At 43.5% G+C, this 23,531-nt stretch overlaps 1 protein-coding gene across 1 annotated transcript in view; it reads right to left on the reverse strand.

The window, feature by feature from the left end:
- LOC142203891 (E3 ubiquitin-protein ligase RNF213-like) overlaps nucleotides 1-23,531 on the reverse strand; it is a 335,709-nt gene that overhangs the window by 22,963 nt on the left and 289,215 nt on the right. The window contains exons 45-56 of the mRNA XM_075274990.1: nucleotides 21,454-21,635; nucleotides 20,365-20,487; nucleotides 18,336-18,446; nucleotides 17,981-18,223; nucleotides 15,399-15,477; nucleotides 14,068-14,102; nucleotides 11,891-11,985; nucleotides 9,268-9,427; nucleotides 8,979-9,153; nucleotides 7,564-7,658; nucleotides 6,831-7,088; nucleotides 5,330-5,462 (exon numbers count right to left, since the gene is read on the reverse strand). Coding sequence (XP_075131091.1) covers nucleotides 5,330-5,462; nucleotides 6,831-7,088; nucleotides 7,564-7,658; nucleotides 8,979-9,153; nucleotides 9,268-9,427; nucleotides 11,891-11,985; nucleotides 14,068-14,102; nucleotides 15,399-15,477; nucleotides 17,981-18,223; nucleotides 18,336-18,446; nucleotides 20,365-20,487; nucleotides 21,454-21,635 — 1,689 coding nt within the window. The remainder of the gene's footprint in view (nucleotides 1-5,329; nucleotides 5,463-6,830; nucleotides 7,089-7,563; nucleotides 7,659-8,978; nucleotides 9,154-9,267; nucleotides 9,428-11,890; nucleotides 11,986-14,067; nucleotides 14,103-15,398; nucleotides 15,478-17,980; nucleotides 18,224-18,335; nucleotides 18,447-20,364; nucleotides 20,488-21,453; nucleotides 21,636-23,531) is intronic.

A 23,531-nucleotide genomic window follows, 5' to 3' on the forward strand; every position in this document is an offset into this window, starting at 1 on the left:
AATAAGCCATGGCCAGAAGGGCCCTATAGAAACTGAGCTTAATGTGAATATTTATAGAGCGGTCAGGAGGAATAACTGGCAGCCAAATACGTATTGGGTCAGAAACCATCTGAACTGTATGGCCAGTTAACAATTAAATAAAGTGCCTGTACATGGTGCGCCCAAGTCATGGTAACTAGAGATGAGCGAACAGTAAAATATTCGATATTCATTTCGAATAGCCGCTCAACATTCGACTATTCAATCGAATATCGAACCCCATTATAGTCTATGGGGAAAAATGCTTAGTTTCAGGTGAACCCACCATTCGACTCAGGAGGGTCACCAAGTCCACTATGACACCTCAGCAAATGATGCCAACACCTCTGCAATGCAACTGGGACAGCAGGGGAAGCATGTCTGGGGGCATCTAACAAGCCCAAGTCACAGTTTTACCCCACCATCACAGCCTATCAACTAAACACTTTCCACACTCCAAAAAAACTCTATCAAAGTGGGAAAATACCTGGAAACCTTCTTTCCTTCTCAATTGGATGGACAGAAACTCAAATTTGACGCTAAAGAAACATTAACAAGCACCCCTTTAAATCACGTTGCCCATGACAACCACAGATGGAATAGGCAATGGGAAATCTAAAAGCCCCCACCCTTAACTATCATTGTGGATGTACGTGTGATGTGGTGAGACCTTCAAAAAATTCACTTTTCTGGCCCTTAACGTGAGCCCTTTAAATTAGGGTAGAGGCCCTTAAGCTGAGCTACCAGCAGAGATTGAGGCCTATCAGGTGACTTCAGCCTTTTACCTGCAGAGTTTTAGGCCGTTTAACTTAGTTCAGCCTTGCACCTGCAGAGATTTGTTGGTCCTTTGGGTGAGTTGAGCCTGTAAACAGCAGTTTTTTTGGCCCTTGGACTGAGTAGAGCCTTTAAAAAGAATTGTTTTTGGCCCTTGGAGTGAGTAGAGACTTGCACCGGCAGAGTTTGGGGAATCAGGGTGGATTGAGACTAGTAGGAGCAGAATTGTGCAACGCTGATGGTGGAGGAGTATGAGGAGGAATTGTAGAGGGTGAGCACACACATGAAACTTCATGTCGGGGTGCTTGACACCGGTGGACATGAAAATGATGGGTCTATCCAGTGGCTGTTCATTTTGATCAGCGTCAGCCGGTCAGGTGACAGCCGGCTGCGCTTATCCGTAATTATGTCACCGGCTGCGCTGAAGACCCTTTCCGAAAGCACGATAGCGGCAGGGCAGGAAAGGACCTCCAATACGTACAGCGCAAGTTCCAGCCACAAATCTAACTTGGAGACCCAATAAGTATAGGGCATAGAGGAATTGGAGAGGACAGGGCTGGGGTCGGCCAGGTACTCCCGCAACATGCGCCTATACTTGTCCCTCCTGGGGACACTAGGTCCCTCAGTGGCGGTAGTTTGGCGAGTGGGTGCCATTAATGTGTCCCAGACCTTGGAGAGTGTGCCCCTGCCGGGTGTGGACCGGATGGCAGTTGTTTGCCTGTTGGAGGAACTGTCCTGTGTGCTGCCAACGAGAGTTGATGGAAACATCTCCATCATATTCTGCACCAGTTCCTTGTGGCAATGACTCATGCGACTGGCCCTCCCCTCTACTGGAATAAAATTAGAAACATTATTTTTATACCGGGGGTCGAGGATTGCAAAAATCCGGTAGTTGTTGCTTTCCAGGATTTTGACAATGCGTTTGTCAGTTGAAAAGTACTCCAACATGTATTCAGCCATGTGTGCCAGAGTGTTACTTGGCATAACTTAGCTGCCCCCACCGGAATGGTCACTCTCCATTTCTTCTTCTTCCTCCATTTCTCCCCAACCGCACTACAGCAATGGGACGCACTGAACTTCCCCGCTAGCCTCCTGTGTGACAATGAGATCTGCCACTTCGTCATCCTCCTCCTCCTCTTCCTCCTTCAATATACGCTGTGAAGCAGACAGGAGTGTGCCCTGACTATCCTGTTGGGATGGTTCTGCTCCTATGCCCGACTCCTCAGTATACAATGCGTTATCCCTGATGGCGATGAGGGATTCTCGCATCACACACAGGAGCGGGATTGTGACACTCACGAGTGCGTCGTTACAGCTGACCCTCATGATTAACTCCTCAAAGACACGCAAGCTCTCGCATAATTCTGCCATCCATGGCCACTCATGGTGCAGAAACTGCGGGAGCTGACTGAGGAACCCTTGAGATTTGGAGATGGTACTCCATCAAGGGTCTCTGCTGCTCACACACTCTACTCAACATGTGGTATGTTGAGTTCCAGTGTGTGGGGACGTCGCACATCAGCCGGTGTTCTGGCAGATGGAGGTGTTGCTGGAGGCTTCAGAGGCTAGCAGCGGCTACTGTAGACTTGCGAAAGTGGGTGCACAAGCGCCGCACTTTCACCAGTATCTCGGGTAAATTGGGGTACATTTTTAAAAACCGTTGCACCACTAAATTGAACACGTGGGCCAGGCATGGAACGTGTTGGAGGTTGGCAAGCTCCAGAGCTGCTTCCAGGTTCTGGCCGTTATCACACACGACCATGCCTGGGCCCAGGTGCAGCAGTGAAAACCATGTCGATGTCTCATCGAGGAGGGCATCCCTCACCTGGGAGGCAGTGTGCTGTCTGTCCCCCAAGTTGATGAGCTTCAGCATGGCTTGCTGACGTCTCCCCAAACCAGTGCTGCAGCGTTTCCAGCAGGTAGCTGGGTTCGATGTGATGGCGGAGGAGGAGGGTGGTGGTTCAGAGCCCCTGCCAGGAATGTTGGGTGGGGAAATAAGGTAGACCGCCTAACTTTGTGACCATGTCCCAGTCTCAACTACATTCACCCAGTAAAATGTAGCGTCCCTGTCTGCATGCACTTGTCCACGCGTCAGTGGTCAAGTGGACCTTTGTGCAAATCGCGGAACTTAGGGCCCGCCTGATGTTGTGTGACACGCACGGGTGCAAGGCGGGGATGGCACAGCAGGAGAAGTAGTGATGTTTAGGGACGGTATAGCGAGGTGCCGCACTTACTATCAGGTCACAGAAGGCCTGAGTTTCCACAAGCCGGAACGGCAACATCTCCTGGGCCAGGAGTTTGGAGATGTGCGCGTTTAAGGCTTGTGCATGGGGGTGGGTAGCGCTGTATTTTTGCCTGTGCTCAAAAGTCTGGAAGATGGTGGGTTGCTGTGAAGTGGCGCATGATGGTGCAGGAGAAGGAGCTAAGGCAGGAAAAGGGGAGGATGAGGGAGAAGTCTCCAAAGTGGTGGAGGTTTCCTGGCTGCTGGTCTGGATTGCAGCTCCAGCACTGGCAACAGTGGGAGAGGCAGTGGCGGCAACGCCGGAAGACTATTGTCCTGCATTTGCTCTCTGCCACTGAGCCCAGTGCTTGCTTTCTAAATGACTGCGCATGGCAGTGGTTGTAAGGTTGCTCTTTTCAGAGCCCCTACTCAGTTTTGAGTTGCAGAGTGTGCAAACTGCACTATATTTGTCCGCCGCACATACATTAAAAAAATTCCACACCACCGAAGACCGTGGCCTCGATGTGGGAGTATTTCTAGGCTGGCTACAAGAGGGAACATTGTGGGCCCTGCTGGCTTTGACCTGGCTTCGGTGAAGCAGCTGTCCTCTTCCTCTGGGCATGCCTCTGCCTTTAGCCACCCTCTTTAGTGCTGCACTTCCCTCCACATCTACACTGCTGTCCTGTCAACAACAGGAAATAACGACACAGCAACTCATCTGTTACCTCCGGTGATTCAGGAGGTGGTGGGACAGAGAGAGGGACAGTGAATGGACCCGAAAACAGCTCCTGGGAGGTGGGAAAGGTGGGATTACTTTGCTGGGAAGATTGGGCATGTTGTGAGGAAGGAGGGCCAGACTGTTGGGTAGTAGGAGGAGTTGAGGTAGAGGCTGACTGGCTGGTGGAGAATGTGCTGGAAGCATTATCCGCCAGCCATTGTAACACCTCTTCCTGGTGCTCAGGCCTGGTTAGTCTTGTACCCTGCACCCTACTTAATGTGGCCATCAAGCCAGGGACTGTGGGGAAGCGCAATGCTTGCTGCCGCAGAGCAGTAGGCACGGTAGACGCTGTTGGTTGAGTGCAACCTTGCTCCACATCTGCATTTCCACGCCCCTGTCCCCTTGCGCTAGCCTTACGCATTTTTTGATGTATACTAATGCCCTTTTTATGGTCTATACACCGAGAAAAGCTGGGTTCAGCGTATCTGGCTGGACTGATTTGCTCTGTTTCCCTGTTAGGTATTTGGGGGGACACTGCCTGCAAAGCTGGGTTCGGCGTATCTGGCTGGACTGATTTGCTCTGTATCCCTGTTAGGTGTTTGGGGGGACACGGCCTGCAAAGCTGGGTTCAATTTTTTTCAATGCCTCCGTTGTAGTTTCTGTCCCACCTCCTCTGCACAGTTATTGGTGCAGAGAAAGCGCCAGGGAAGGTGGGAGGGGATACGAATTTTTACTGCGTATGCCGCGTGGTATTCGATTGCAAATGAATACCTCAAACGGCCTGATATTCGATCAAATACCTATTCGATCGAACGGTGTTCACTCATCTCTAATGGTAACCACATGTGGAATACTGATAATTGCCTGCTTAACCTGTACTTGCTATTTGTTTCACAAGAAAGTGAAGCCCAAAAATTAGTGGTAATCCAACATGATGAAGAGGGGTAAGCTATTAAAGTTAGCCTTAAAGAGAACCTGTAAGGTAGTTTTGGACCATTAGGAGACAAGTGGGGTTTAGGGTCCCAAACCTATAAAACATTCAGCCACAAGTTGCCGGTATCTGTAGAAGTCAAGGTTTGGGCCCATTGAGAGGATTACACTGAGGGACTCCACACATTGCACGCAGTGAATTTGAGGTCAGTACACCCTGCTTTAGTGTGCTTGCTCTGCACACTGGGCGCAGTTATGTGAGGTGTAGTTACTTTGGTCTCACTGCGCACAATGCACATGCGCCAGAGTCTCTGTTACCATACCCAACCCTCTTCAGACTTTGATTTGTACATATATTGGTGAACAATGGCTTTTTGTGCTTCATAGGATTAGAACCCTAAATTCTAGTTTTTTAAAAGCTTGCTGATGGTTTGTGGTCCCAAACCAGATGACAGGTCCCCTTTAACATCCTAAGGGGACTCTGTGTATGGGAGGAGTTACATATATATTTCCAAGAGGTGCAACAGAGGAATGTCACAACAACAAGTTTGAATCAGGCATGTTCACACTACCGTTATTACGGTCTGTTGCTGTCATCTGTCACAGGGTGACAGCAATGGATCTGCACTTCTTAGTACAGATATGATATACACACAGATAAAACTTACCAGCTGGTATGGAGCTTAAGAAGTCTGATATAGTTTCATGCACAAGTTCTCTGCAGTTCTGGAACCTTTTTACCAGCTCCTTTTGAAGACTCAGGATTCCCGGCAGGAACTTCACCATCTTTAGTTCAGCTTCCTATAAAACATTTGGTGTTGGATTATGTTCTTGTTTTTATTATATGTTACAGTGCTACTTATATAATACAAAAAGCAAAAGTGATGTGTAGTGATCAACACTTTATATACAATGTTGTGTACAGGTTTGCACACCAGGGCACAAGAAAGAAATAACAGACCTTGAAAAATAATAAGAAATGGAAATGGATTATCCAAACTGGGCTATTTTAGTTTAGGAAAAAAGATAGTACTGACATAGTATTGCCAGGGTATGAAACAGCAGTCTCCCTCTGCCAACAGCCATGAACCAGCAACAATTGTGGGTGATGGCAAGGTCAATTTCCGCATAAAAGTCATGTTTTATTGTTTTTTTTTTTTAAATTTTTTATTCATTTACTTTTTTAAATATATTAAAACACTTTTACACTTTTATTTTTAACCTGTTCCACCAGGGTGCTTGAACATAATAAGATAGCTCGGTTACCTGTTAATATCTGCACCAAAGTCTCCATGGGAGACTGCGCTGCAGAAACCACCAGAAAATGATGGAGAGAGAAGTCCTTCATGGAGGACTTTTCTCTCTACCAGTTTTAATATGGAAACCGTGGATGCCCTGGCGGACCCAAACCAAAGAGAGCCCAGTGCCGATGTAAACCAATAATGCAGCAGGCACAGCTTCTTGTGTCTACTACACCGCTACACTGTACTATTACATCACTGACCGCACTCAGTGGAAGGATGTAACAAGCTTTAACCTGACACTGATAAATGATAACACTGCGGCAAATTACTATTTAACAGAACAAAGGCATTGAAAAAGTTGAGTCAATTCTTAGACAGGGTATTTTACGTGTTAAAGGGAGATTCTGACCTTGCACATTTATGGCACACTCATAATATAATATATGCCATAAATGTGCAAAAGATGTGGGTACGACCTCAGCAACTGCTAATATTGAAAAAGTGGCTATTCATGTGCAGCTATCGCCAGTCATATCTATGGGATTTCCAAACATAGCGACAGCTGTCTGCTCAGGAGCCCTTGCACTGAGGATAGGCCATAAATGTGTGAGAAGGGAAAACTCTATATATGTATCCCTAGAACCCAGTGGCAGCTGCGCTATAAAAGCAATAAGACACTTTGGTAGTAGGTTATTACGACTGGTCTATGAAACAGAACAGAACATTTCTCCTTTTGTCTACTGTTCGCACCACTCTCGCTCCAGACGGCCATATGGATGGCCACCAATGCCATATATAATATAAATATATACACATATTTATACCCATTCAGAATGGGGTGGGTAAATGCAGCTCATACATGGACTTGTTAAACCAGCCTAAGAATGACATATCTTGCACAATAAGTGCATTGACATGGGCTTACCTTCTCCAAGAACTTCCATAATAGTGGCAGAGCGTCCTTCTCATCTTTCTGCTGAATGATATGCATCACATACTCTATGGAGATCCGTTCTCGGCAGCTCCAGATTTTAGAACAATGGACATGATTGTTTCGTGGCAATTGCAGTTTTTCTCCACTATTCAGTGGGTCACCGTACACAATCCTTACTATGGGGTTTGAGCTTATTCTCTCATCTTTGCTGATGTAATTGTTCACAGTCTTAAGATCCTTATCTAGATTCTACAAGAACAGAAATATGATTGGAAATTTCTTATTAGATATACAAAGACATGACACTCATGAATTGGCAGCATATAGAAAAGGCACATTTTTGCTCACTCAAACATGGGTTGTCCTAGTCACACTGGCATTGCTCCTGACTTATAGGTCATATAATGTTACATTCATTGCTCACATGATCTTTCATGACCTTTAGAGAACCAGTTACTGATTTGCTATTGTTATCCTATCGATATTTTATAATCCATTACAATATAGATGGGGCCAGTATTTCTGGCATGTTCCGTTATTAGTTAGAGCAGCCACTTTACTTCATTAAATGGGTTTTCCCATTTGAGATGTTTGCAACATCCACATCCGGAATCTGCATCTATCTTGAAAACGTACCCAGACCCATCTCATTCCTGTAGTAAGTGCATGCATGGCTCTCTCCATACACTTCTATAGGTTCATTCTATAATACAAAATCTTTTACCTTCAGCACAGGTGCAATAACAGCTGATGTAAAGCTTTTCTCCCAGGCGTTTCTCATTTCTTTTGTCGACCAAACTTCATCAAATCGTGCATGCCCTGAGGGTATATAACAAGAGGTATGGATGGAGATTTAGCATAAGGATACTAACACACACAAGATTTTTACTTGCATTAATAGATATGTTTTTGTACATCAATTAACACTTGTCAAAAATGTAGAACACGTATTTTCCAAAAAAATGTTTGCATTCACAAGCGTAAAATCGCAAAGATCTAAAAGCACCATCAGGGCATGTTACATTTACGGAACTGAATTTTTAGAAGCGGAAAAATTCAGCTTTAGGAATCTGTTTAATTGTAGTGTAGTGTTATCAGACATAATCCACCTGAAGATCAAGCATGACTTTTATTTTTTTTTCCACTGAATAAATAAGTCTTCGTCCCATTGAAATGAAAGGCCGCAGATTTCTGGTGGAATTTGGATTTGATTTTGATCCAGAATTCCAAATTGCTAGATGCTGGCTTTTATGTGTCTGTGGCAAACTGGGTACTGTGACAAATGTATTATAATGGTCAATGTGGCATTGCATGTTTGGGTACCTTTAATGTCACCAGAAACAACATTCTGCACACACTCAGAAAGATAAACTAGCATTTATCACTCCATTGGTGAATATAGCTATCTTACTCTGTATACATTCTATCTCCACTTGTCTGCTGTAGTGTTCAAACCAAATGTGGACTATTACTCTCAGCACTCTTCTGCCTAAAAGAGGTAGCTAATGGTGACCCTATCTGATGATAACAAGTTGTCCCTACGTATTTCTGTGCTAAGGTGAGCGCTTCATCAGGGGCTATCTAATAAAACAGAAAATAGGCAGTGGTTGGACAGCTTAATACTAAGGCGTGGAGGTAGAGCCACTGGACAGTGGCTACCTCCATAGCCCTTCTAAGCTCTCATTTTGCTTATTATCTATATGGTAGAGGGTTATCTCTTGAAACACTCCAATGTCCGCTTCATAGGCTGACCTGGGGAGACAATATAGCCGACTCGAGTTTCCCAGACCAGGGCATGCCTTAAGACGTCACCTTATAATAGCCCACCGGCTTAGGGTTTATCATAACCAAAAAGCCTTGATCTATTCATCATAATATACTTCTATTATAATAGTTTTTGGAGCATAAATATTTAGTAAAAGCTATATTTTAGTTGTTTGTTACTTTATTACTTTGACTCAAATTGCTAGCCTCAGGAATCATAAATATATGCGTTGTATATATTACTGTAGAAATATCCCAACCACTGAGCAGAACCAGTCTGGTTTGTAGCAAATTTACAATTTATTATTTCTGCATATTTAATATGATATTTTTTAGTTTTGAACAAATGTAAAATACATCAAAATATTCACTTACATTGTCCGCGCTGATCTGGATTCAGCATCTGACAAAGTACAAGATGTACAATGGTAGTCGTATCATCTGCACTTTTTCCAAGAGTGTTCCTTAGATTTTCTAGATCTCTGTCTATGTGATGAAAGAGGAAACTTCTTACGTCTGGAACAGGTGGCTTCACAATGCGTACCACATTCTGTTAGAGAAGACAACAGTGGATGAGACAGGTTTTCTATATGTGGTAAAGTCAGCAATAAATAACCTTCATGAATAAAGACTCTGTCTGGTATAGCACATTCTGGATAAGTACCTGTAAATCTTCTTCTGAGCCCAGGAGCATTGATAGATGTGTCACCATCCTCAGGATAATAAATGCAGGAGCCGGTAGATCTCTGTCTGGAGCGATAACTGCTCCTTGGCGCTCTGGGGCTCCCAAGACGTGTCCTGTCTGTGTCCGATCCTCATTGTGCCTGTTTACACATAGAAAAGTAACATAAAACCTTCTCCAGATAAATCACTTTATACCATGGTCATGTGTAGACAATTCCATAAGTTACAAGTAAAATGAACAACATACAAGTTATGTGAAGCTACTCTGCATGTCACAGGAACTTGGAGCACATAACAAAAGGTGGGAATCTAAAAAAAAAAAACTGTATGTAAAATGCCCACATCACTATTTGTGAAACTCACCATTGGTACTTGAGCGAAACATTAATTCATTGAAAAGACTATAATTACCTAAGGGTGCATTCACACAACGGAACGCCAGCGTGTATCACAGCCGTACACGCCGGCGCTACAGCAGGGCTGCCGAACACTTCCCATTCATTTCTATGGGAGCCGACATGCGAGCGCTCCCCATAGAAATGAATGGAAAAAAGCAGTCCATTCATTTCTATGGGGAGCGCTAGCATGCCGGCTCCCATAGAAATGAATGGGAAGTGTTAGGCAGCCCTGCTGTAGCGCCGGCATGTACGGCTGTGATACACGCTGGCGTTACGTAGTGTGAATGCACCCTTAGTCTCCTGTTATGTACTTCTCCCCCCCACCCCCATCTCTGCGGATTATAGGAGGTGCTGCAATGGGATGTATGCTGACAGGCATTACTGCTTTCCCATGTCTTACCATTATTTCTGTACCCTTTATTCATTATTACAAGTGCTCTATGAATAAATGGTCATGGGATCCACAGGAGCTCTTAAAGGGGTTCCATGGCTCCTGATGTGTTTTATACTGATGACTAGGGTTGAGCGATCGTGTTCAGAAAAAATCGGATTCAGATCGGCGATCGAGAAAATTTCAGGATCGCGATCGGAATTCCGAACACGATCTTTTTAGGTTGGATTGAGATTGGTAGTATTTCTCACAATGCCTTCACACTGAGTATACTCAGTATATACTCAGTGTATACTCAGTGTGAAGGCTCCGCTGCGGTTCCATAGGAATGAATGGAAGCAGCCGGCAAACAGCCTTAACCCCCTGCGCGCCGGCTGCCTCCATTCATTCTAATGGGAGACTAAAGTAACATCTCTAGTAGCTACTTACCTCCAGAGATGGCTGCTCCGCTGCTCTTTGCCTCGCTGCCACTCCAGCTGCAGTCTTCTTCGCTTCGCTGCCCCCTCCCTGCCAGGTGAGGAGAGTGTGGGCGGGTACAGGGCGGGGAGATGTGACGTCTCCCCTCCCAGTACCCGCCTACACTCTCCTAACCTGGCAGGGAGGGGGCAGCGAATGGAGAAGAAGACTGCAGCTGGAGCGGCAGCGATGCAAAGAACAGTGGAGCAGCCATCTCTGGAGGTAAGTGGACACCAGGGGGGACTAAGTAGCCAGAGGATTAAAAAAAAATCCTCTGGCTATTTAGTGATTCACTACACAGCGTGGATTCTAACAATTCTTAGATTCCATGCTGTATAGTGAATAGGATCGCTTTTAAAATCCGATCTCCGATTAATAAAAAAAAATCCCATTGACTTGCATTGGGATCAGAATTGGGATCGAGATTGGGTTGGAATGAAAAATGATCGGAAATCGGATTTTAAAATCGATCCTGAAAAGTCAGGATCGGCTCAGCCCTACTAATGACCTGTCCACAAGATAGATCATCAGTATCTGATTTGTGGGGTCCAACACCCGGACCCTGCACAGATCAGCTGGTTCGGTAGCCTTCTGGTGCTGGAAGCTACTACAGTGACTGGGGAGTGGAAGTGGTCTGCTCCTAGTCAGTTCATGATATACATTAACTGGACTGCAGCTCTGCTCTTATTTCTTGTTAACCGCTCACTGCTGCCCCTGAATGGACTACTACTCCCATCAGTACTGATAATATTACTCTCTCATACAACTGCTGTACCAGATTCAGTTGTTCTCGTAATAGTCACACATCTAGTATTAAAAATCATTTTTGAAATATGGTTGCATTAAAATGCTGCTTGCTTTTACTTTGCAGTCGATATCGGCTCTCATATACTGTATATACTCCCATGTCTCCTTTTCATAGATATCCATCTGCGAAGCTGTCTGACGTTCTCTGAGTGTTCTCTCCATTGTCCTAACTGCTCATAACCACTTGTTTAGGCTGAATTCTTAGCAGTTTAAGATTTCAGCTGAAATGGAGACTATGTCTGTACCCAGCTACTTTAAATGGCTTCCTTAGTGCTGTAGATGGAGGTTGCAGAATGAAAATAATACCTTTCTTGTGTTTCAGAGCCCCACGGTTGCAGAGAAAAAGCACTTTTATTCTTTATTCAAATGGTTTAAAAATTACCACAAACGTATACACGGCCTTTATGATTATGGAACATTACTGCTGTTATTTCTGACATGTTATAATTATTAATGAAGCATGTAAGAGACCTATCCAAATAAATCAAGATTTAATTAGCTTTAATTAGATTTATCATGCATATCATGTTGTAATACAAATAGAAACATACTGAATTCTCTGGAATCCTGTGTGAGCTCTATGATTTTCCCCGCCAACAGCAGCTCCGCAGTCTAAACATCGACTCGTCTGCATTGGCTGACCACACTGAAAAAGTATGAAAATATTTGAAATTACACAATTCAGTAGGTACATAAAGAGAATCCGTCTAATCTTCTCATATGTCTGTATAATAAACACTTGAATTTCCTATTTGAAAAACAAAACAAAACAAAACAAAAAACCCCATTCAATTGTGATGTTCATCTGTTTCTCTTCCCTGACTAAATTGACTGTTGTATGTTGCTATTAAACATGTAACAAAATTCTTCCTGCACCTGACTCCTTAGGGCGGGTTCTCGCCTGCGCCCGGTCTATGCTTTAGCCAATCCGGCGGGTTTCCATCTTCTGTCCCGAGAAACTGGACAGGGGACGGAAACCTGGTGGTCAGTTTTCAAACCCTTTCACTTGAATGTGTTTGCAAAGTGACTGCCCCTGTGCGTCTTCTGCCTCTCCGTGGCAAAACAGGTTTTTTTTTGTTTTTTTTTAACTGGACACAAAGTCTCCGGGGCAGGAGATGGAAACCCGCCAGATTGGCTCAAGCGGAGACCAGGCACAGGTGTGAACCCACCCTTATTTGTACAGGTTTTCTCTCCTAACATAGCAACATTAAAGACCGTTATTATCTCCATGATTCACTCGTGCCTTGACTACTGTAGCTCCCTACTAGTCGGTCTTCCCCTTACTAAAATCTCTCCTCTACAATCTATTCTGAATGCAGCTGCCAGGCTCATCTATCAGTCTAGACACTAAAGCGATGCTTCCGGTCTAAAATCTCCTCCCTCATGTCTGTCTATTGGTCAACCTGTGCTCTCCACTCTGACAGGAGAGCAGGAGAAACTGAGATGGGAAAACCTACTTACAACCTTTCTTCATTTTTGTAGACCATATTTAGACCCATTCTATTAACTTTTTATAGGTGAGGTTTTCAGAACTGGACACAGTATTCCAGATGTGATCTCACCAGTGCTCTATACAACCAGATTACAATCTCTTTACTGGTTATTGTTCTAGATATACATCCAAACATCTGATTTGCTTTCCCTTCCTTCTGGCTACACTGTTGGCTCTTCTTAAAGGGGTATTCCCATATCCCTTGTTCACCAACCTTCAGGCTGTCTGCTCTGTTCACTTCCTGGTTTTCTCGGCATATTGGTGGACAGGGTTTCACTTGCTCTGCTATCTGCTATGTTTGCAGTCAGTACTGAGGGATTGGTTGTAAATTCATTACCACAGTATGAAGCTGATGTAGCAGAGCTGGATTTGAGTCAGCTTGCATTACATACAGAGGTAACGGACTCCTTATCTCATACCTTATCAGCCAAATTCAATTAAACCAGAATCAGAAATGACGGAGCTGTCATCTCCTCCCTCCCCTATCTGAGGAGCTCCTTTACTTGTCAGACATAAACAGCTCAGAGCTGCTGCCAAGCACTCAGTCCCTCCCCCCCCTCACTTGAGAACTGAATAGATAAGCCCAGTGACCATAGAAATGAATGTAAACAATGAAGTGAATAAATTAAGATAGCTGCCAAACAAAGCAGTTTTGATAAAGCAATGTATTCAGGAAAAGTCTTAAATCCACATCAACTAGCAGTATAGATAGGATGCTTTTCATGGGACAACCCCTTTAAGCCATCTAAAATCATTACCCAGAAATCCTCTTAAAGTAGTGGCTAACGCAGAACCTCTCACAGATTATTCTTTAAGAGTGCATTACTTTGTATTTTGACACACTGATCTAAACTTTTCATTGTTTGGACCATTAATCCAGTAACGCTAAATCTTTTCCATGTTCTTTTTACGAATATCACCCCTATTACACACTTCCAGGTCATCAGCAAACAGGCAAACCAAACATTACCTACAAAACCTTCTCCTATGGCACTTTTAAAAATCGTAAAATGTATCAAAGGCTTTGCTAAACTTCAGATGGACAATAACCCACACCTGGGTTACCCCATTGTTCAGATATACGGAATGCTGAATCAGTGATCCACTAGATAAAGAAATATAGAATTTCTTTTTATGGTTCATAATATTTTATTAAGAAATTCAGTAATTTATTTTACAGTTTACAATATTAAAATAAGCAATATAAGCCTTAAATTTGCAAATTTAAAAACTTACCTCACCAATAGTGCAATAATGTCCATTAGGGCAAACTATTAGAAATAAAAAAAATTATAATAAGTTAAAATTTTTAACATTTAAAAATATCAAGGGGGATTAAAATAGTGCTATACACTTAACCCGTTAACAGTTACATTAAAGGGATTCTATCACTGGGAAAACTCATTTTTAACTAAGTATATATTTGCATAGCCTTTAGAAAGGCTATTCCAGGCATAACTTTAGTTTGTTAATCCTCTCAGCCGTTTTTGTATTAGCCCGCTTTTATTGATATGCTAATTAGCCAGCAATGTGCACTCCGGAAGTTCAGTGAGCACTGTCTGCTGTATGTACACAGGCAGCGCCGCACCTCCCATGAGGCAACCTGAAGCGAGCGCTTCAGGCGGCGCTATGCCAGGGCCTCAGAGAGGGCGGCATTTTTGCTAACCTAAGCCAGTCCAGGACAAGCTGTCCTGGACTGGCTTAGCACGGAGCGGTGGTTTGGGGAGGCCACTGGAGCAGCGCTGCTCCAGCTGCCTCCGCTCACGCTCAGGCAGAGCGCAAGCAGTCTCCGGGCCTGCTCTCTGCTGGCGAACTGCGCTAAGCCCCACCCCCTTCGATTTGTCACGCCCCCTCCGTTAAGCCACGCCCCCGTTCCGGCGGGGGGGGGGAGGCGGCTTTCTGTCCTTCGCCTCGGGCGGCGAAAGGGGAAGCATCACCCCTGTACACAGGGGCAGGTGAGAACAGGGAGGCGGCTGCTGCTGATGACTCATCAGCCCTCCCTGGCTCTCACCCCCCCCCCCCCCCAGTGTGCACATAACAGACAGTTCTCACTGAACTTCCGATGCTCCGACATGGCTTATTAGCATATCAATAAAAGTGAGCTAATTCAAAAACGGCTGAGAGGATTAACAAACTAAAGGCATGTCTGGAATAGCCTTTCTAAAGGCTATGCAAATATACACTTAGTTAAGAATGAGTTTTCCCAATAATAGAATCCCTTTAAAATCGGAAAAACTCTCCTAAAAATGTCACTATTTTATTGCAGATTTTGACATTATGGCTCAAGTAAATATAGTTGTCACATATCTATGGTGTCATGTGTACATTGTAACCCTTTAGCTGTCTGAAAGTTTAGCATTAAACCAGTAACATTTTATTCCCTTCAGCTTTCAGTAGTGTTTACATTTTGTTTCAATGTATTTAGCAATTTGTATAGCAATGTTTTTTGTGGGTACAGAAGACTTTTAAGTTTTAAATGCGTTTTACCACAAACATTAACTATATCTATCAGTACAAGTTATGCATAAATAACTAAATAAGTGCATAAATAAATAAATTTCACTTACGGTACCAATGAAGTTGTTCCCCCATGGCAGATTTAGCATAGGTCATTAAGTCTTCTGGCATTGTTGGCAAATAAGAATTCTAAAAGTTATTAAATATACGTAGTAAGTATACATTGTGTAGAACTACTGAACAGAATGTTACAAAGCAACGTGACAAACAATCTCTGATAATTTAATGTGTATAGATAACCTTTAAGCAATCCTTCATTCAACAGTACAGTGTGTTTACACAAGGAATAACACTACTTCTGGCCATTATATGACTTTGTAGTTATATGATTATGTAATTTTAGTGGATTTCCCCTCTGTACTCTCTATCTGTAGCATGCAGTTCTCACTGAGCTGGTGAGTGGAGATTAGCTGCCATAGACTGAACACAGTGGGTCATATTTATCAAAACTGTCTTTTACAGCTTTCTATCACATCCAAAGTACTTTACTGACATCAGTTCATGTCAGTAGTTCTGTATATATGTTCTGCATGGGGATGTTTCTGAATGAGAGCAACAGAGTTATGGAGCAGATTCTCCTCTAGTCAGTGAGACAGATTTGAGAAAACTAAAGAAAAACTGTTCTAGTTGCCCATAGGCATAAATCACAGCACTGACTATATTTTTCAAATGTGCTATATTAATTGAAAATTGTGCTGTGATTGGACACAATGGGCAACTAGGACAGTTTTTCTTTGGGATAGTTTTCATAAATCTGTTCCACTGAATTGAGGAGAATCTGCTCCATTACTCTGTCTCTCTCATTCAAAAACATCCTAATGCAGGACATATATACAGAACTACTGACAGGTACTGATGTCAGTAAAGTATTTTGGTTATGATAGAAAGCTTCTACTTAACTGCCCTATGATACTAATCTTGTTTTTCTTCTGCTATTGTTCTTCCTCTACTCACTCCTCCACCTCCCCTTTGTTTTGACTTTTATAGACCTGTATAATCTACCGTATATACTCGAGTATAAGCCGAGTTTTTCAGCTCAGTTTTTGGGCTGAAAAAGTCTGCCTCTGCTTATATTCGGGTCATTACGGTAATACCGTAGTTACAGACCCGGCATACAGACATGGGGGTTGGTGCCGGGCCGCAGCATCGCCACGCTCCAGGCAGAAGTACCGGGGCCTTCTAGCAGAAGTACCGTAAGTACTTCTGTAGTTTGCGATGAACAGCATCGCCATGGCGATGCTGCGGGCCTGACACTTGCCCCGGTGTCTGGATGCCGGGTCTGTGCTGCGTAGTCTGTAGCTATAATGGCGACCGCTCTGCTCCAGAGCGGTCGCCATTAGAATCGGCACCTCCACTGTAACTCTTACAGTGGTAATGACGGAGTTACAGTGGAGATGCCGCCATGCCCCTGGAGAGAGCGGACGCGACCGCTCTCTCAAATGCGGCCCTGAAGCGCTGGGGTGATCCCCGGCTGCTAGCAGGAGCGCGTACCTCAGCCGCCGGAGCTGAAGGAGAGATCCCTGGCAGGAGCACGTACCTGAAGACCTCGGCATGCAAAAGAAAAGCTGGCCATTGGCAGAAGCGCTAAGGGGAAATCCAGGCAGCAGAGTCTGCCGGGGATTCCCCTCAGCGCTTTTGCCGATGGCCGGCCACAGTTCCCCTTCAGGTCCGGCGGCAGAGGTCTTCCTTCAGGTCCATGCTCCTGCCTGCGTCCGGGGATTCCCCTCAGCATCTCTGTAAAGGCTCACCAGCTGCAGTGCTTTTCCTTTGCAGGCTGCTCTATGCAGCCTGCAAAAGAAATGACGATTTTTGCAATGTATTGCAATGCATTAGCATTGTAATGCATTGCATTAGTGATCAGACCCCCTGGGGTTCAATACCCCTAGGGGGTCTAATAAATGTAAAAAAAATAAAAAATAAAGTATAAAAAATTCAAATCACCCCCCCCCCTTTCCCTAGAACACATATAAAACTAATACTGTGAAACATATACAAATTAGGTATCCCTGTGTCCGAAAACGCCCGCTCTACCAATCTATAAAAATATTTTTCATGTACGGTAAACGCTGTAGCTCGAAAACAAAGTTGTCTAACTGCCCCTTCCCTGAGACTGTTTTTTTTCCCCCCACTTGGAATTCAGCCTGGCTGAATATAGGGTATCTGCAGTGCTCCTATTCCGTCGTGAAGGGGTTAATAGGAGCACTGCAGATACCCTATATTCAGCCAGGCTGAATTCCAAGTGGGGGAAAAAAACCCAGTCCTCAAGCTCAGGGAAGGGGCAGACAGACAACCAAAACACCCCCTCCCCTTCCCCAGCACCCAGCAACTACTGCATCCAAAAACTCCGACCATTTTAATTTTTGAATTTTTCCAGTATCTGCTGCATTTCCCCCCTAGGCTTATACTCGAGTCAATAAGTTTTCCCAGTTTTTTGTGGTAAAATTAGGGACCTCGGCTTATATTCGGGTCGGCTTATACTCGAGTATATACGGTAAGCCGTGCAACTTTTATTGTTTAGTACAGAAGCAAGGAAACAGTCTGTAAACATTTTTCTCTTACAAGGTGTCTTTCCAATTCCTTATAATGTACATCTGTACTAAAGTTTGTTGTAAAGTTAGTAATTATTAAATACCTGCATTCTTGATGGAATAAAAGACAAATTTCTTAGCGGTGAAAAAAGGTGATTATTCCCATTGAGTAGTACAGCAGCCATATGTATCGCCAGTCCAAAAACAGTGATGCGTGAGCTTCTAATATGAGGAACAACTCGTAGTACTGGTCGGTTGTTGCTGAGCAATGTCTCTACAAAGTGTTTAGTTGCTCCTTCTTGGAGAATATTGATGTTCTTGATACAATTCTTTATGGCTTCATGTTCCTATTACAAACACAACAGTGAATATATTTGATAGATAACTGGAATATCTATAGACATTTACACAGATACATAACTATTTTATTCAGTTTAACAACATTAATGAAAGACTTACAGCCACTGTCTCATGTTCTGGATTATTTTGGATCCCATAATACAAGGATATTTCACGAAATACAGCAAGAATTACGTGAACAGCGAACTCATTGTTGGGGTTTTTACACTCCTTAGGAAAGAAAGGTAAAATTACTGTCTAGTAATGTTACTGTCCGTGAGTATTAAAAGTAAACCAAGAACAAGATGTTAAAGGTAGAATTCATTGTTAAACTAACAACACAACTCCAATCATTTTAATGTAAGCTTCTTAAAGGGATCCTATCATACAAACCCATTTTTTTCTGAGTAACACATCGGAATACCCTTAAGTAAGGGTATTCATCTCCTACCTTTCGTTGTCTTCTCCGCGTCGCGTAGCAATCCCGGTTCTTGTTGGCATGCAAATGAGTTCTCTCGCAGCACTGGGGGTGGGCCCCAGCACTCAAACAGCACTGGGGGTGTCCCCAATGCTGCGACAGAACTCTCTCCAGTGCCACCTCCATCTTCTTCAGCAGTGTCCTCTTCATCCTCTGTGGGCTTGTGCAGTCTGCTTGGCCCGAGGCCTAGACGTTACAAGCCACCACCGGAAGAAGAGGATGAAGAGGACACTGCTGATGAAGATGGAAGCAGCGCTAGAGAGAGTTCTCTCGCAGCATTGGGGACACCCCTAGTGCTGTTTGAGTGCTGGGGCGCACCCCAGTGCTGCAAAAGAACTCATTTGCATACCAACAAGAATTCGGATTCCTACGGAATGGCGGCGCAGAGGAGACAACAAAAGGTAGAAGAAGAATAGCCTTTCTTAAGGCTATTCCGACGTGTTACTCAGGAAAAAAAAGGGTTTGTATGATAGGATCCCTTTAATATACTGCACTACAATACAATAGCATTATAATTGACTATTCAGATCATTAAAGGGGTTTTCCAACCCTAGAAAACCTGATGTCCTATCCTTTGGACTATCTAAAGCTCAAAATCCAAATCAATTGTTTGAAAAGGGACTAAGCAGCACATAACTATGTTATGAATATTATATTGTAAAGCAAAACTGGTGCTCACAAAGCACCATTGTTACTTCAATCACTGATCTGTAAGGATTCCAGGTTTCAGATCCCTGCTGATCTTTGATTGATGACCTATCTTATCTCAAAAACCCCTTTAATATGCCATCCCAATTGTGTTAAGCTACATCTCTTAGAAATACAGTACACTTGAGATTCTGCACTCAACACTCACAGACACTGTAGGGATTTGATAGGTGATGATGTAATCCTGTATTGCACAGCAAGCCCTCCGCATAGGGATTAAATGACAGCTCTCCATAATAAAAGAGTTCAAAATGTATAGATGCAACTGGGCTATGGTGAAACTAATGACACTACTAAAATATGACCTTAATATAGGCCATCATATAAGATCAGTGTAAGTCAGATTCAGCAAACGTCAAGACCCTTTCATCGCTTATCAGGCCTAGCTCTGTACTTTCATTAACATATGTACCTGTTCTTGTAAATCAATCTTATTCACCTAAATGGATATTAATTTATAAAATTTGTGTTTCCAATTGCACTTTTACTTATGAGAAAAGACAACAAAAATAGAGATTTAAAAGGGTTGTCCCTCTTGAGGTCACTCAGTCCCTATCCACAGGAGAGAAGGTAAGCGTCAGATTGCTGGGAGGTATCCCAGAGAACAGGGGAACACTAGCCCCCCCCATGCTTCCTTCTTGTGAATGGAGCGCCAGTGCACTTACATGACCAGCACTTCATTTACTGGAGTCTTTGCAGTCTCATAGCAGTAAATGGAGCCGCAGTCGTGGAGAAGCACGGAATAAGTGTTCTTAATGGAACAACCTCTAAGTTTTCACGTGGCAATTTTGGGAAGCCACCAAAAACTACTACTAACATACGGGGGTTTATCTGGTAAACAATGAAGGGTCTTAAATTGGTGGCCTTTAAGAAAAGGAGAATAAAAGAGATTCATTGTAGACAATGGTATTAATAGCTTTCCTCATGTGTAAGTAACCACTAGATTGATGCAGTTATGGCTACCTCTAGGGCTTTTTGAATCCATTCTTCTTTGCCCTCGATCATTGCTCTACCAATACCATCTCTGATAGCTTTGTAGCTGTCACCACACACCAGGAACTGATCAATTTGGTTTGTTTGAGTATCCTGCAACAAAAAAAGTAAAAGAGTAATGTGTGGAAGGGGGAGATTTAGTTAATGTTTTTGTCATACAAACATATTATATTTGCTTTATGTTGTACCATGTAAATTAGAAGTGAATTTTCTGTGTAATGTTAAAGACAGGATTTTAGTTAGGAGAATGAGCCCTGGAGTCTCCTACAATCTTGAGGTCTGGATGGGATTCGGAGACAAACATATTTGCAAACATTCTTTAACTCGGGGACTTCAATGTACATCACATTGTATAATAGAAGAATTGCACTGTATTATGCCAGGGATCAGTGTTCTTTCTCTAGTCAGCTATATATCTTATCAGGACACTATTCTTACCTGTTTCCCCGAAAATAAGAAAGTGTCTTATATTAAATTCTCTTCCGAAATATATGACCTGTCTTATTTTCAGGGGATGTTTTATGGAGCGGCTGGAGCGGGGGACAATCGGCAGTCATGCCGGCGCTTCCTTAACGGAGTGCCGGCATGACTGCCGGTTGTAGGTGGTGCAAGAGGTGGTGGTGGGGGGGAGGTATGCTAGTTACCTTCCCCATCTTCATAGCAGTGCTGGTGCTGCTGTTGGTCACGGTGGTGGAAGTGGTTGGCGGGGCTAAGCAGAGATTAGCGAGGCTTCTGGTGGTTGTGCCGGAGAGCCTCACTTAGTGGGCATTGCAGCCGGCTGAACGCTGTGCTTCGTGTGCACAGGAAAGCTGGCTGCCTCCTCTGCTGTGATACCACTGTTCCGGCTGCTGTGGGATGAGCTGGGAGAGTGGACTCCCCGCAGCATACGATGCTTTCCCAGGTCATCTTACAGCAGCAGGAACAGTGGTATCACAGCAGAGGCAGCAGCCGGCATACCTGTGCACACGGAACATCGTGCACAGTGTTCTGCCGGCTGCAGTGTTTTTGGGGATGTCTTATTTTCCTATGTCTTATTTTAGATAGATAGATAGATTTTACCTTATTCTGTATCATTGCTCTTGGAAAAAGCCACGCAAACTTTGCATCCTTAAAATGCCTTTGCACAGTGTCGATACCATCCATATTTGCCAGTTTTCGAATTAGATAAACTCTATACCAGTCATTGCCAGACATCGAGCACAACTTCTTCACACACTGCAAGTAATTCTCATTGGTGGCTCCTAAAATAAAATATCTATTACTTTATGGTCATAGAAAAATGGCTCTACATCCAGCAGCCTGTCATCTGTACAACAATCTCTATATCACAACATACAGTGGGGCAAAAAAGTATTTAGTCAGTCACCAATAGTGCAAGTTCCACCACTTAAAAAGATGAGAGGTGTCTGTAATTTACATCATTGGTAGACTTCAACTATGAGAGACAAAATGAGAAAACAAATCCAGAAAATCACATTGTCTGATTTTGTAAGAATTTATTTGCAAATTATGGTGGAAAATAAGTATTTGGTCACCTACAAACAATCAAGATTTCTGGCTCTCACAGACCTGTAACTTCTTCTTTAAGAGTCTCCTCTTTCCTCCACTCATTACCTGTAGTAATGGCACCTGTTTAAACTTGTTATCAGTATAAAAAGACACCTGTGCACACCCTCAAACAGTCAGACTCCAAACTCCACTATGGTGAAGACCAAAGAGCTGTCAAAGGACACCAGAAACAAAATTGTAGCCCTGCACCAGGCTGGGAAGACTGACTCTGCAATAGGCAACCAGCTTGGATTGAAGAAATCAACTGTGGGAGCAATAATTAGAAAATGGAAGACATACAAGACCACTGACAATCTCCCTCGATCTGGGGCACCACGCAAAATCTCACCCCGTGGGGTCAAAATGATCACAAGAACGGTGAGCAAAAATCCCAGAACCACGGGGGGGGACCTAGTGAATGAACTGCAGAGAGCTGGGACCAATGTAACAAAGCCTACCATCAGTAACACACTACGCCGCCAGGGACTCAGATCCTGCAGTGCCAGACGTGTCCCACTGCTTAAGCCAGTAAATATCCGGGCCCGTCTGAAGTTTGCTAGAGAGCATTTGGATGATCCAGAAGAGTATTGGGAGAATGTCTTATGGTCTGATGAAACCAAACTGGAACTGTTTGGTAGAAACACAACTTTTCGTGTTTGGAGGAAAAAGAATACTGAGTTGCATCCATCAAACACCATACCTACTGTAAAGCATGGGGGTGGAAACAACATGCTTTGGGGCTGTTTCTCTGCAAAGGGGCCAGGACGACTGATCCAGGTACATGAAAGAATGAATGGGGCCATGTATCGTGAGATTTTAAGTGCAAACCTCCTTCCATCAGCAAGGGCATTGAAGATGAAATGTGGCTGGGTCTTTCAACATGACAATGATCCAAAGCACACCGCCAGGGCAACAAAGGAGTGGCTTTGTAAGAAGCATTTCAAGGTCCTGGAGTGGCCTAGCCAGTCTCCAGATCTCAACCCTATAGAAAACCTTTGGAGGGAGTTGAAAGTCTGTGTTGCCAAGCGACAGCCCCAAAACATCACTGCTCTAGAGGAGATCTGCATGGAGGAATGGGCCAACATACCAACAACAGTGTGTGCCAACCTTGTGAAGACTTACAGAAAACGTTTGACCCTTGTCATTGCCAACAAAGGATATAGAACAAAGTATTGAGATGAAATTTTGTTACTGACCAAATACTTATTTTCCACCATAATTTGAAAATAAATTCTTACAAAATCAGACAATGTGATTTTCTGGATTTGTTTTCTCATTTTGTCTCTCATAGTTGAGGTCTACCTATGATGTAAATTACAGACGCCTCTCATCTTTTTAAGTGGTGGAACTTGCACTATTGGTGACTGACTAAATACTTTTTTGCCCCACTGTATATGTCAAGATGACAATTTGTTTACAGGCTCACAAATATTAGAAATATAATATATGACTAATAGAAATATTTTAATATTCAGGGCGAATTTCTATTTGCAGTAATAGTTGTATGAATTGGTGAAGGGTTTTCTGCTTTTATATCAGTTAAGATTCTAATCAGATTTGTTTCATTTATGTCTCAATTTTACAATTTT

This window comes from Leptodactylus fuscus, chromosome 5 (genome assembly GCF_031893055.1).
Source record: "Leptodactylus fuscus isolate aLepFus1 chromosome 5, aLepFus1.hap2, whole genome shotgun sequence".
Classification (NCBI taxonomy): domain Eukaryota; kingdom Metazoa; phylum Chordata; class Amphibia; order Anura; family Leptodactylidae; genus Leptodactylus; species Leptodactylus fuscus.